The sequence below is a fragment of the Notothenia coriiceps genome, unplaced genomic scaffold (genome assembly GCF_000735185.1).
Source record: "Notothenia coriiceps isolate Sejong01 unplaced genomic scaffold, NC01 NC01_scaffold00037246, whole genome shotgun sequence".
Classification (NCBI taxonomy): Eukaryota; Metazoa; Chordata; class Actinopteri; order Perciformes; family Nototheniidae; genus Notothenia; species Notothenia coriiceps.
In genome coordinates, this window is record NW_011369947.1 from 26846436 (window position 1) to 26859844 (window position 13409).

General features: G+C 40.3%; 1 protein-coding gene across 1 annotated transcript in view; it reads right to left on the minus strand.

Annotated features, from left to right (window-relative positions):
• The window catches only part of lrfn5a (leucine rich repeat and fibronectin type III domain containing 5a), a 29022-nt gene extending 16421 nt beyond the window's left edge, over nucleotides 1–12601 (minus strand). The window contains exons 1-6 of the mRNA XM_010795384.1: nucleotides 12402–12601; nucleotides 9329–9457; nucleotides 9013–9193; nucleotides 7724–7879; nucleotides 7326–7585; nucleotides 1984–2451 (exon numbers count right to left, since the gene is read on the minus strand). Of these exons, the coding sequence (XP_010793686.1) occupies nucleotides 1984–2451; nucleotides 7326–7585; nucleotides 7724–7879; nucleotides 9013–9193; nucleotides 9329–9457; nucleotides 12402–12598 (1391 nt within the window). The 5' untranslated portion in view covers nucleotides 12599–12601. The remainder of the gene's footprint in view (nucleotides 1–1983; nucleotides 2452–7325; nucleotides 7586–7723; nucleotides 7880–9012; nucleotides 9194–9328; nucleotides 9458–12401) is intronic.
• Between the last annotated feature and the right edge of the window lie 808 nt (nucleotides 12602–13409).

The window sequence follows — 13409 nt, forward strand, 5'->3', positions numbered from 1 at the left end:
AGTGACGACAGTCCCAGTCTCTCCTTGTCCGTCTTCCTCTCGTATCCTCGCCACCCCATCCCCCTTATGTCTTCAACACGTCCTTTCTTATTCTCACTCTTTTGTTTTCCTCCTTTTCTCTTACTTCTGTGTTTGGGTAATGAAGAAAACAGAATCAATGGGTTGCTGCTTTGTGCAAGCTGTGGCGTTGATTGGAAATCAATCCGCTATCTAAAGACAGGAGAGCTCCGAAATAACACGGAGAAACGCAAATGGGTTTGGCGCCTATTAGAGGGAAAAAGAGAAGACTTTGAGGAAAAAAGGCCAATAATGATCTTGGTGGTTGGTGGCTCCTCCATCCACAAACAGGAAGCACTTGTATTTCAAAGTTTAGGGCATAAAAGTATAAACGCAGGCTTTTGTCAAATACACATTTTACAAATGCACAAAAGCTTTTGAAAATAAAAAAGATTGATGCAGAGGAAGAGAGGTATTTTGAAGTTGAGAGCGAGACCTTTAACAAGAAAGAAGGCCATAAATCTTATCGGCACTGTCTCCCGATGTTGCATAAAAACGTGCATATGCAACGTTAAGAAAGGGTGGACTCACAGTACATGTTGGGTGCCTAACCATAACCCTTCTCATTACTACAGATGTTATTAGGTTATGAAATGGTGATAATCAGTTGTTTTCACTACAACTGTGGTGCTTCAGAAGGGGCAAACTGAAACCACAAGTAAGCAAAAAGAACTAACTTTAAGAAAGGCTTGCAGTTTCTATAGGTTTCACTTTCAGTCCCAGAACAGGAAGCTCTTTGTCTATGCTCTCCAACGTGATACTTTACAGCAAGTATTTTAAAGGGGCACAAAAGTATAAACACAGCCTTTTGTAAAATGACAATCTTACACACCAAAGTTTTTGAGAATAAGAGATAGACGGAGAGGAAGATCGGCTTTTGGAGAACAAGTTCTTTAGCACGACCGACACCATAAATCCTATCAGTGGCGTCTCTCGATGTTGCGTGACGAATGGAGTTGAGTGCTGATGAAGCATGTACAGAGATTAGGAATAATATGCACGGCAGATAATACCATCAGATTGTCCTATGAATGATCTGTTTGTTAATCATATTGGTGTAGTCACACAGAGATGAAGACTGTAATGGATCAAGGATCACAACGAAAAACATCCAACCTAGATTCACCATCATCACCCAGACGGTCATGTCAAAGACCCCCCCCCCCAATAACTCTTGATGATGATACATACAGATGAAGTATGTATAGGGATTAGCGGCAGATATGAAAGGCAGATAATACAGGCACATATCCTTACAGAAGCTTTATGTGTTTGTTAATTCCCTCTCCCCCATTTCACTGGAGTAAATATTTAGCTCAAACAACAATCATTCCCTGCGAGATCGATCTAATCTGTGTAATCCTGAGTACACAGCAAAAGTTAAGAAGGGCCCCGCAGAGCTCTCGCCTTCAAGGCCGTGTCGGTGAGTCAGCAGCATTATTTCCCCCGGATTGTGAACTTTCTCACTTTGCATTTTCAGTGCTGTCCATCCCGATTTCATCTCCGTGTTGGCCTAATGTGCCCTGATATGAACCGTCTGTGCTCTGATGTAATAAAGCCGTGATAAATAGTCTGTGCATGCACTCTGATAAAAACAATGCCTTTCTTTCTGTTCATGACAAGATAACATTCATTATACTTATGCAAATTTCCTCATACTGAAGAATCCGCACATTACATAGCCCTTAATGCCTTTTTTTCCTTTGGGTATCTTTCAAATGTTAGGTGGTTATTCCGAGTCTATCTTTCATTAACAAAGCATCTTAGCACCCTGGTAGCGTTTCCTCCCCACAGTATCATTAAAGCTGCATCTAATCTACTGTAATGTAATCTATACAGCTCAGGTTATCCTCTACCTCTCACATCAGCCATATCATGTTTCTGTTGCGTAAACTGTCTGACTCATGGTGATTCTGTCAGTCTTACCTGTAAACCAGCGAGTCATCTTGGCTCCCATTGTACTGTATCTGGAACATCCTGATTCCCGGAATGTTCCTCTGGAAGTTGAACTTGATCAGCGCCGTGGATGACGTGGCCTCGGCTGTCACCACCCTCTTGTCCACCCCGCCCTTCACGTCGCCCGTCACGTTGCTCCCGTTGGCCCCTCCTCGAGTCGACGTGGAGATGTCTGAGGATCCCGGGTCGGGCTCCTGTATGTTGTTGGTGTTGTTGGAGATGTGGGGGAGCTTTATAATAATGAGCTCAATTGTTTGGTGGGCTTCGCCGGCCGGGTTGGAGGAGATGCAGGTGAAGGAGCCGGTGTCTTTCACCGTGCTGATGAGGATGTCCAGAGTCCCGTTGTTGTAGACCAACGTTCTGGAGGAGTTTGACACCAGTTTGCCCTCAGGAGAGATCCAGTGGATGGCTGGCTCCGGGTCACCTCTGGCCTTACACCTTTAGAGGATAAAAGCAATTGAGTTAATCGTATTAGAAACAAGTCAGGATGGGGTTAACTGTACAGTGGAAGAAATGCTTCAATAAGCCCTATTGTGCTTTTTGGGTTTTTCGCTTTCCAGTAGTGTGTTATATAGGTTTGTATGCATGTAAGTGTAAAATGCCAAAGTTCCCTCCAGAGGGAGTTTCTTTGTACGCGATAGGGGTGGGACATTTCTTACACATCTTAAGGCAGTTGACCAATCACATCAGAGCCGGCCAGCTAACCAATCAGAGCAGACTGGGCTCTGGTTTCAGACAGAGGGTGAAAAGTGGTGCTGTAGCACAGGCAGTATGAGAAAAATAAAGAGCTTTTCGAACATTAAAGCATGGAGACATGACACAGTAGTAGCTTAAAATACTAATATGAACCTGAAAACTAGCACAATATGTCAGATTTCACAGTGGTTCTGGATAACCTTCCTTCTGAGACTTAGGTGCAGGGGCGCCGCCAGGGATTTTAGGCCCCATGAAAAGATATCACATTGGTTACTTAAACATTTGTTTCTTAATGTTCTAAAATTGTTTGGGCCCCTGTCAGTCATGGGCCCTTAGAATCGTCCTAACTTTTCACCCCCTTACGGCGCCCCTGCTTAGGTGGGAGTGGAAGAGTCTACATTTTCTACTGTGATGGCAGAGCAATTTCCAGTTATAATGCGCTTTACATAACAGCCTAGAAATAACAGTGGTGGATTTATATCTTGGCTGCTAAATTTTCATACGTACGAATATTACCAGGACAGTAACAGGTCGTATCCAGTTGTTTTCTCTACCACTCTGCTGCTTTAGATGGGGCCAACTGCAGCCACCAGTGAGAAAAAGGTGCATATCCAACGTTAAGAAAGGGTCACAGTTTTCCTAGGTTTCGCTTTCAGTTACTTTAAGGCTAAGGCACTAAAACTATGCAGTTAGGTTCAGAACTAATGATTTTGATGTTTAGGTTAACAATTAAATGTGTGGGCTTCCGGTTGACCGCGGGAACGAAATGGCTACGTAAGTCTTGAGCTCCCCGACAACATCCCACTATTATTACACATTAAGTCATTTCACGCCGAATTATCTGTTGGAAAGCTATAAGAATGCCGGAGGCAAATGGAAAATCGACTAAAATGTTGAAAGATGAAGATATTAAATCCATCGCCGAAGTGGTGAGGACCTCGCTACGTGAGGAGCTAGATGCTAGCCTCGATCGAGTAGCTAACAAGATTGATGCTATGCACTCAGAGCTAGCAACTGTAACGACAAGGATTACTTCAGCTGAAGGAGAGCTGGATGCTTTGAAAAATAGCTCTAAGAAAGATTCTACCATTGTGAGATATTTATTTTAATGCCACCTTATATATTCGGGTGTGTTAAATTTGAAGGGACAAAGTATATTTTTCCTCCCTAATATAGAGAGGTGAAGTCTTTGTGTTTAGAGAGGGATGTGAGCAGAGGAAAAATATACTTTGTCCCTTCAAATTTAACACACCCGAATATATAAGNAAAACAAACAATAACAACAATCTGACAAGAGGACAAAACTAAGAAAAAAATAGTCCCAGGACCTCTCCGGACCAATGACTGCAAACAAATACATCGGTTAAGACAGCTAGATCCGCTCCTTTAATTTTTCAGCTGTCGACAACCATAAACCGATATTGGACTCCTTAACTCCAATCACGCGTGCAGTAGACAGTTCCATGTAGACTACGTCAAGAAACATTAGTAAGCAGCTGGTCACTGAGAGCTTGTCGGGTTGTTTCCACCTCATAGCAACCAATTTCTTGGCAGCCGTAAGGCCAGCATAGAGAGGTATTTTCTGGTACCCAGTAGCCGGCAGCTGAGATAAATCATTTAAAAGAAAAACGGACACAGATACAGGTACAGTCAAAGAAAATATGTCGGACAACTTAGAGGAGACCCCGTTCCAAAAGCGAGCAACAGGCGGGCATTCCCAGAACATACGGAGAAATGTACCAGGAGCCTCCATGGAGCACAGGGTACACCGAGCATCTGCCAGAAGACCCATCACATGCAGCCGCCTGGGTGTCAGGTAAGTTCTATGCGCATAGTTCAGGTGGATTTTGTTGGTGGTCGGGATTGCGAGACGCCTGACGAATGTTAGCCCAGACTGAATCCCAGTTAAAATCAGGTCTCAATTCTGGGACATCCTTCCTCCACAGTCTATCTAAGGGAAGGTCACCATAAGAGGACTCAANCGATGTATTTGTTTGCAGTCATTGGTCCGGAGAGGTCCTGGGACTATTTTTTTCTTAGTTTTGTCCTCTTGTCAGATTGTTGTTATTGTTTGTTTTTCTGTATTTTTTGTAATTTGTGTTGTGATTGTACTTTGTAATTTACTAAATGTGTGTGAATAAAAACATTTGATCAAAAAACAAAACAATTAAATGTTTAGCACCTTACCGTCGTTACGTGACTTTGCTTACTAGTTACTTTTGGTCTTGGACACAGTCGGTTCTTGGAAGAGTCCAGTTTTTGCTTGTCCCATAGATCCTTCAATCCCACCCAATACATTGATGAAGAAAGATAAATGATAGGTGCTAATTATTTTTGTTTGAATAATAATTTTTGATGGATTCTCAACCACATGTACAGCTCTAAATGATTTATTTTGTATGTACAATATTAAGAAACTAGAGGAAAATGCGCCTGTTCACAAACATATTCAAGGATCTTTGAAAAAGTGCATGACTAAATTGAAATGGGAACAATCATTTTTGATGTCATTAGAATGATAAGCAATCAAAAATAAGAGGTGTGATGGTCACTGTGACCCTCCTCGATTACTGTCATTACAGTGAAGTGCTATGAGAAATGAATGAAGGGGAGTCGTTATTTTTCTTTGCGACTAAGCTGAAGGCTCTCTGGCAATGTCTGTTATGAACTCAAGCAAACTCCAAATTATATGAAGTTCACGTTATTACGGAAGTGAGCTCCAAATGATGTAAAGTTCATGTTTTCATGGAGGGGGAGAGACAAAAGATAGCAGCCCCAAGTCACGAAATTGAAAAATATAGGCTGGGTAAACTATCATCAGGTTATTACCAGAAGATACAAAAAATACATTTTGCAGTTGAATACATTAAAATGGAAGCTGTACAAGATGAGAAATGTCGGATGGGTTGACCTCTGACCCTGGACTTGTACCTTACATATGAACCTGAAGAGGAGATCCAATAAGAGAAAGAGAATAATAGCACCTCATTGATTTTCTTTGGCCCCTTTTTCTCCCATAATTCCATATTTGAAAAACATAACATCTATCATGATTGGAAGCGTGTGACCAATATATATGCAAATTAAGTAATCATCTTCTCCCCGACTTGCTCTTGATTTTAGTTATATCTCGCCCAGGCTCCGCACTCTACTGGACTCTATGGGTACTACCTCTTAATCATACTATGCGAGCATTCATCAACTGAGATATCTATAACCGTAGCCGGCCCCCTGGGGCGGGCCTACCTGAATGCGCGCGCAAGCGGTGGTCTGGGGCCACTAGGATGACTGACAGACGCTCTCGTCCCACCCTCTTCAGGAGGGGGAGAATGAGGCGTACTGGTGGAAAGGCGTACAGCAGCTTCCTTGGCCATGGCTCGTGTGCAAACGCATCCACCCCCAAGGGTGGATTGTCTCGCCGAGCCATGGAAAACCACAGGGTACAGTGGCTGTTGCCACTGGCGAAGGGGGGCTGACACCGAAAGGGCCGATTTTCTACTGAGGCCCTTGAACGCTCCGCCTGTGCTTATATAACTAGGGTTACAATACGTAACCCACTGTTTCATCCTCCCTAAAATGTTATCCTGATGTCGCTGTCGCTGTCTCTGTATTTCGTTGAACAGCCAGGCATTTAGAGGGGCTTGTAAACATAATACTCAACTACGGGAATTCAAATTGATAATGTGTATAATTGTTTTACTGTATTCTTTATATTGTTCTTATATTTTTACGTTATATTATGAGGAATGCTGTATAATGTACCCAAAACATATGAGGTATTGTACTTAACGCTAAAATTATATATAGAGTGTAAACCAGGATGAGTTAGGCCTGACGGACTGCAAAGATAAAGGTTTCAGAGTTTTTAGAAATGGGTCCCTCCAGGTATACAAAGAGCACAACTTTGCAAAAAAAAAAAAAAACTAATGGAGTCATGAGTTTACGAAAACAAAGTGAAACTACTACAACACGTTGAAAAAAAATAGAAAAAATGCAAAAAAAAATTGAACAATGGGAGGAAGAAAATAGTCCTTGGTCGAATATCAACTTAAGGAAACAAGTGTGTGTTGGCTATAAGAACGCAAGAAAACAACCACTGTTTAGTTTCCTGGGTCTGCTAAGGCTTTTTTTCTTTGGTGAAATAATGTTCTATAGCATCATGTGTGCACTTCTTTTCACCCTCTGTCTGAAAGCAGATCCCAGTCTGTTCTGATTGGTTAGCTGGCCGGTTCTGTTGTGTGTGTGCGATCTCTTAGAGATGTACCAGAAATGGCCCTCTAGCCAATAGAAGTGTGAGTGTTACATAGTGATGTCACATTGTTACGGAAGTAAATAAAGGAGTACAATGGAGGCGATTCAGGCAGGGGGGAGAGTGTGGGAGAGAAATCCCCTCTGGAGGGAACACAGGGATTTTAGCCTTTGCAGACCATTTACATGCAATACAAACTATATAACACACTAAAGGAAAGGGAAATCCCCAAAAAGTATAATAGAGCCTCTTTAAGAATCTAATGCATACAATATTGAAGAAATCTAAGTTTTTGGTGAAATTATTCCTCCTTATTTTCAACTGGCCCAAGTCTAGGATGTTTTACGTGGACAGCATAAAAACGTACCTGAGATTAACTCTCTGGCCTTCAAGCACCCTCATTTCGTGGGAGTATCTTGTGATGAGTGGAGGTTCGCAGAGGAACTCCTCCTCAGGGACAGACCAGAAGTAGCGCCCAGAGAGTTGTTGAGGTGAAGCGCACGTCTCCAGGTCGTCTTCTCGGTTCAACCTCCGCAGCCACAGCAGCTCACAGTTACAGTGGAGAGGGTTCCCCCCGAATGACAACGCAAAAGAAGTGGCAGTCATGATCCCTGATGTTGCCAGAACCTGGGAGTGTAACACGATCTGAGTCAGATTACCCATATGCACTGGTAGTTGTCTTATTCAACAATTTATATTAACATAACAATAATAGAGATTGAAAACATAAGTTTCGGCCTGCTACTTTCCATAATTGGATAATACCTGTGCTCGTTGAAAAAGTGGGTCTGGTGGCAGCTTTTGGAGTTTATTAGAGGTGACGTCCAGCCGGTTGAGTTTCTGTAGCAGGGAAAATGTTCCCTCTGGGATGTAGTCCAACATGTTGTGGTCTAAACTCAACGTATGGAGGCTAATCATTCTCTGTAAAAAGAACAGAGAGCAAGAGTTAACTTTAGTATCACTTTGAAATGAGGAAGTAAAATGGTTTTCTTTAAGGTAGTACAATCCTGGTTATTGTCACTAAACTTTACATTTTTTAATGCATTCCTTGACAGTGGTGATATAAATGTTGAACTACAGTAAATAATGCTAACATGCACATTCTAAAGGTTTAAAAGTTTAACTGAAAACAACAAAGCTATTGTGGTAACTCAATATACAAACAATGACTTACTTTGTTAGTAAAGTTTCGTTTTAAAATTGAATAGGTCAGAGATTGAATGCTTACCCTGTTATCACTGTAATAAGTAATGATACTATTTTAATTTAGTCAGATATTACTTTAGGCTACTTTTTTCTGAGCTTTCTGACAAATGTTTTAAACTGGGTTGTAAAGCAACCCCAACACATAAAGGTACACCAGGTCGTGTAACAGTATTTAACACTAATAACTGCAAAACAATTGAATTGTTTTTAAATATAATTAACAGAAAAGTTTGGAAGAGAGCAAAATAACTAATGTTATCTTCTACTGTCACAAATGTTTTATCTATATACTACATATTATTATCTACAAATATATATATATATATATATATATATATAATCAGATGTATCCCCTTTGTAATCACAGGAAATTTGTTTAGCAACTGTTTAGATTTTACTGTATTTAATTACAATTACACTTATTTTGTCATTTAATTTCTTAGCTATTGAGCATGTAACTGCCTCTTTATTGTGTTACTCCTCAACAATGACTAAAGCACTTATTTATCTAACATCACTATATTTTTTAATCATCCTAAATTGCAAAGCATGTTAGTAAGCTGATCCACAGAGACCCTGACATTTGCTTGTTGCCTGGCGAAGAACAAATTGAAAGTGTTAGCACTGAAAATGCCTACAAATGAAGCTTCAGTGGAGCTTAATGAATAGTCCACATAATGGCCCCAGTTCAATCCAAAAGCCCTAAAGATCTCGTTATTTTTATTTCAAATAAATGGGCAAAAATGTTTAATGGCCTTTTATCCCATTGTGCTTATGATTGGATTATTCCCATGGCCTCCAGCCAGTCAGGGTTTTGAAAGGCTGCAGCAGTTTAAAGAGATCCTGACCTGGATGGCCTCCCAAGGAATAGAGTCCAGGTTATTGTAGCTCAGGTCCAACTCTTCCAGTGCCAGCAGGTCGTTGAACGCTTCATGGTGGATAACTACCAGCTGGTTGTTGTTCAGGATCAGGTGGTGGAGCTTCGACATCCCGCTGAACGTATCATTGGCTATCCTCGTCAGCCGGTTACTAAAAGAGAGAGAAAAGAGAATGTAGAAACTGAGAAAAACAGAACTTTGTAGCTTTGGAAGACTCTATGACACTTCAGATTTCTTAGGTGGATTTCAGCTCATACCGCAAACACATCTAGGTTTATATACATACCTGTTAAGGTGTAAAGCCCTGAGGTTCTCCATATCGGCAAAGGCGTGAGATGTGATGAAGGAGATGGTGTTTCTGGATAATGTTAGGTCTACGAGCCGCGTCATGTTTGCAAAATCTTTCCTCTTTACACTGTGGACACAGATCAGCACAATTCACTTAGACAAAGACATATACCATGTGTGATTGGTACGAGAACAGCTTTTGGGTTAAGCAAGAGTTTTTGGTTGCACAGACAATTCCAACAAGGCAGAACTTTGATTACAGACAATATGTAATTTTCCACAAGGGGTCTCTCAATTGAAATACAAACTAAAAACAGAGTTTGGTAACATCCCCAGCCAGCATCTCAGTTAGCCTTTCTCACTTAGGATTTCTTCATAGTTTTTGGTCCGATCTGGAGCTGAGAAAATAGCAGCACCATGGCAAAACATTATAAAAACACAAAATAAATGTGTCAGGTTGGTCTGATAAGTTCATCTCAAGCTAACGTTTGCTCAGCTTCTTTCTCTGATAACTTAAAGTGGACCTATCATGCTATATTTGAAACCTATATTGTAGGGCCATACCTATATAAAACATGTCTGTGAAGTTTTCTTTTCAAAATACCAAACAGATCATGCATTTTAGCCCTGCCTCATTTCGCTCTATTTGCTCTTTTCCAGCCGTGTTTTTGCAAGGGCTGATTCTGCTTTTGTGGCAGACTAGAGCGCCACTTACAGGCCTGGCATATGTACTACAGCGTCTCCAGCGCTTTCGAGCGGTCTCTCATTCCCCTGATAGGTGGAGAGTTGCCACATCTATTTTTCTGACATCAGAAAAATTCAAATAATAATCAGCTCCGTTGCAGCCCTGTTTTAAGAGATTTGGGTATGGAGCAAAGAGAGGGTTGTTTTTTCTGACACTTGGTGAGTTCCCTGACACACCGGGGACACATATTCATGTATACAAGACGTACAAAAGTGAATTTTGCATGACAGGTCCCCTTTAAGATTCAGATTTCAGATCATTAAAATCCATTCAAGAGTTCAATAAGACCGAGATCTCATAATAGTATCATAACAAATTAGTCTTAAAACTGGATAAAAAGTTCAGTTATCACATCTTTTTGGGGTTTTGGCATATAACCGCAGGTTCTAAAAAGTGAAACACCACCATTTCAGGAGACCTTATAATACAGAACGCAACCTGGATTCAAATAACACATTTTCCATGTTAAACTGGAAACATTTGAGGTGATGTAAGAACACCAATCAACACAATATACAGTATAACATAGGACTAGACAAAGGTGGTGTATCATTTTTGTCTTTGAATGTAAGAGAACTTTTACAGGAAAACTGTTTTAATATTCAAAAGCAAAAATTATGTAAAACCTAATTCCCATATAGTACTCCTTTGATCCAGTGCAGTTAATTCAATATTTTTGAGCGTGAACAACTCTCTCCAAATGCAACAATCCAGAGAACTGAGGCTTGAAACTGCACTGCCATCAGGAGACAGCCTTGAGCTGCTCCATTGACTATGAACCCACTATGACTTCCTCTAGGGTAAGTGTTTTTTTCACACCTAAATTAGTTTTATTTCATTGTATTGCTGTTGGGTAATGTGCTTGTATCGTCATAAAAAGCGCTCTGGGCGATGCCGCTCAGTCCAAAAATCCAGAAACGTATTAATCTCCGCCAAAGCAGCTCAGGGCTTCCTCGTCTGACGTCAGAGAGCAATGTCTCTGTTTCCAGCGTGGGAGAAAAATTGTTAATTCTCACACAATTAAACCTAACTTTCCAAGAACTGGTATAAGTAGTTCTTGTGGTATTAGATATAGGTTGTTATTACTTGTCAATAAAGTTGTATTATTATTATTCTAACAGATTTTGAGAATATAATAATCACTCAATTATGTGGGTGTAAAGCACAAGAAAAGTATAATATTTTAAATAGTAACTTTGTGGGTGTTATAGTTGTTATAATAGTACCAGTATTCTAGTATTAACTACTGTAGATTTTCCTGCTTTCACTATTTTCAACAGTTTTGTGGTTTGGTGAAAGGCATTAGCAGAGGAAGCTGTAGCATCCCTTACAGTAGGAATGATACAATTAACTAGTACTAGGCCCATTAGAGGTAGTTACAATTGGTAGCATAGCATTGGCAGGTGGCCAGGCCAAAAATAGCACTGCCTTTTAAAAGCAAGTTTGAGTAATATAGCCATGAGTTTGAAGGCTTATCTCAGTGTGAGAGCCTTGGATAAATCTAACTGCATTTCTAATTGTTAACAAATTTCCCTTCTAATTTTACAATTATATGTATTCTCAACCATTTGCCATAAAATATATAAAGAAATTCCACTGCCCCATTCAGAATGTGGCTAGCAAGTAGGAAAAGTAGAAAACACATCGGAGTGTTCTGTGACTAATATTGTAGATGGTTGTCTAATAAAACTTTAAAAAGTATTGAAATTACATTCAAAGTAAAGAATAAAGACTCTTTCAACTGCGTTTCTACGATCTAGATGCGACAAGGGAAGACCAAGCACCTGCTACAAAAAAAGGGAAACAGGGATATTGTTACTTGATAGTTGCAACTAGCTAGTAACAAGCTAGTTGCTACCAGCTAATGGCTATTTCCTAGTAAAACTGGATTCACTAACACAACTGAAAATATATATCGGAAAATGATTTTACCTAGTGAAGTTTTGAAGAACATTTTGGACAGTTTTTAGCCACGCGTTAAGGGAAATTGTTTAGGTTGTTTTACAATAAGATGGATTACACATTTACATTTGATAATGTGTGATTTGACACAGCATATTAACAATACAATATTTCATATTATTATATATTTTTTTATCCTTAAATTTTGCCCCGACACATTTTGACAATGTTCAACTTTTTTGCTAAATGACCCTGGGAACCCTCTCAATGTCCAACCTATGGTCTCATTGAAATGAATGAAGCTGTTTCCAAGAACATTAGTACTGGGAGTTGTTCTTGTAAGGTAGAAAAACCAAAAGCAACCTATGTAGTATTAGCATTGAAGTACTAGTTCTCTTGATGGTATCAGTGATTGGACTTTTACGTTGTGATAAAGTTGTCGGCCAGCCGGAGCTCCACCGTGTGCCTGTCGATGTTGGGCGGGACGAACAGAAGACCTTTCTTGGCGCAGAGGGTTGCCAGGTTGGGTGACAGGATCTGACACACGCAACGCTTCGGGCAGATCTGTGCCCGCACTGCCATGGCAACTGCCAGCATCACACACAGCAACAGCCTCTCCATGGTTTCCACCTCACCTGATGACGACACCTGAGACACAAAGCAAGAGAAAATAGAGATGTTAACGCTATTGCACATCTTTTCACTCAATAGCTATTTAACATGATAGAAGTCATACTGGGAATAAAAAGACATGTATTTAAATGTGATGAGCAACAATGTTATTTCATCATCAAAATCATCATAAAAAAGAGTTGGAATGATAGCCCATTGATTGACATGGTGTTTTCTTTATTGTTTATCTTTTTTTATTTTCAACAGTCATATGATGAAAAAAAAAAATTGCAACACTTCACAAAACATAGTGAAAAGCACAAAGGGACTCGAGACGACATTATATATTTTTTTATATCATTAGGGCTCATGAACTGACAGTCGGAGCAGGGAATTGCATTTTCTAGGGCCTAAACACTAACCAAAAGTTGTTTTTCTTTGTGAATGTGCCCTATCTACGAAATTTGGTGGGAGTATGTATCACATGGAGACGGCAAAGATAGTCTCTTAGAGCGTGTTGGTAGACCCTACAGGAACTTGGCCATTTTGAATTGTATGCAGTTTTTAACAGGTGATTTACCTTAACAAACTCCTCCAACAGATCATCCAATTGACCTAACATTTGGTCAGTACCATCTTAAGATTTCAGCGTATCAAACTGCATGCAATAACTTATGTTCACTCATGTGGCCAGTCTCCAGCGGTCATGGCAATTCACTGCTGTGTCAACAGGAAGTACCCCTGACATGCGTGGATACGCCACGGCCCGTCTATCACTGCTTGAAGGTTTAAGTTCTATGGTTTCTTAAAAAACTTGAGT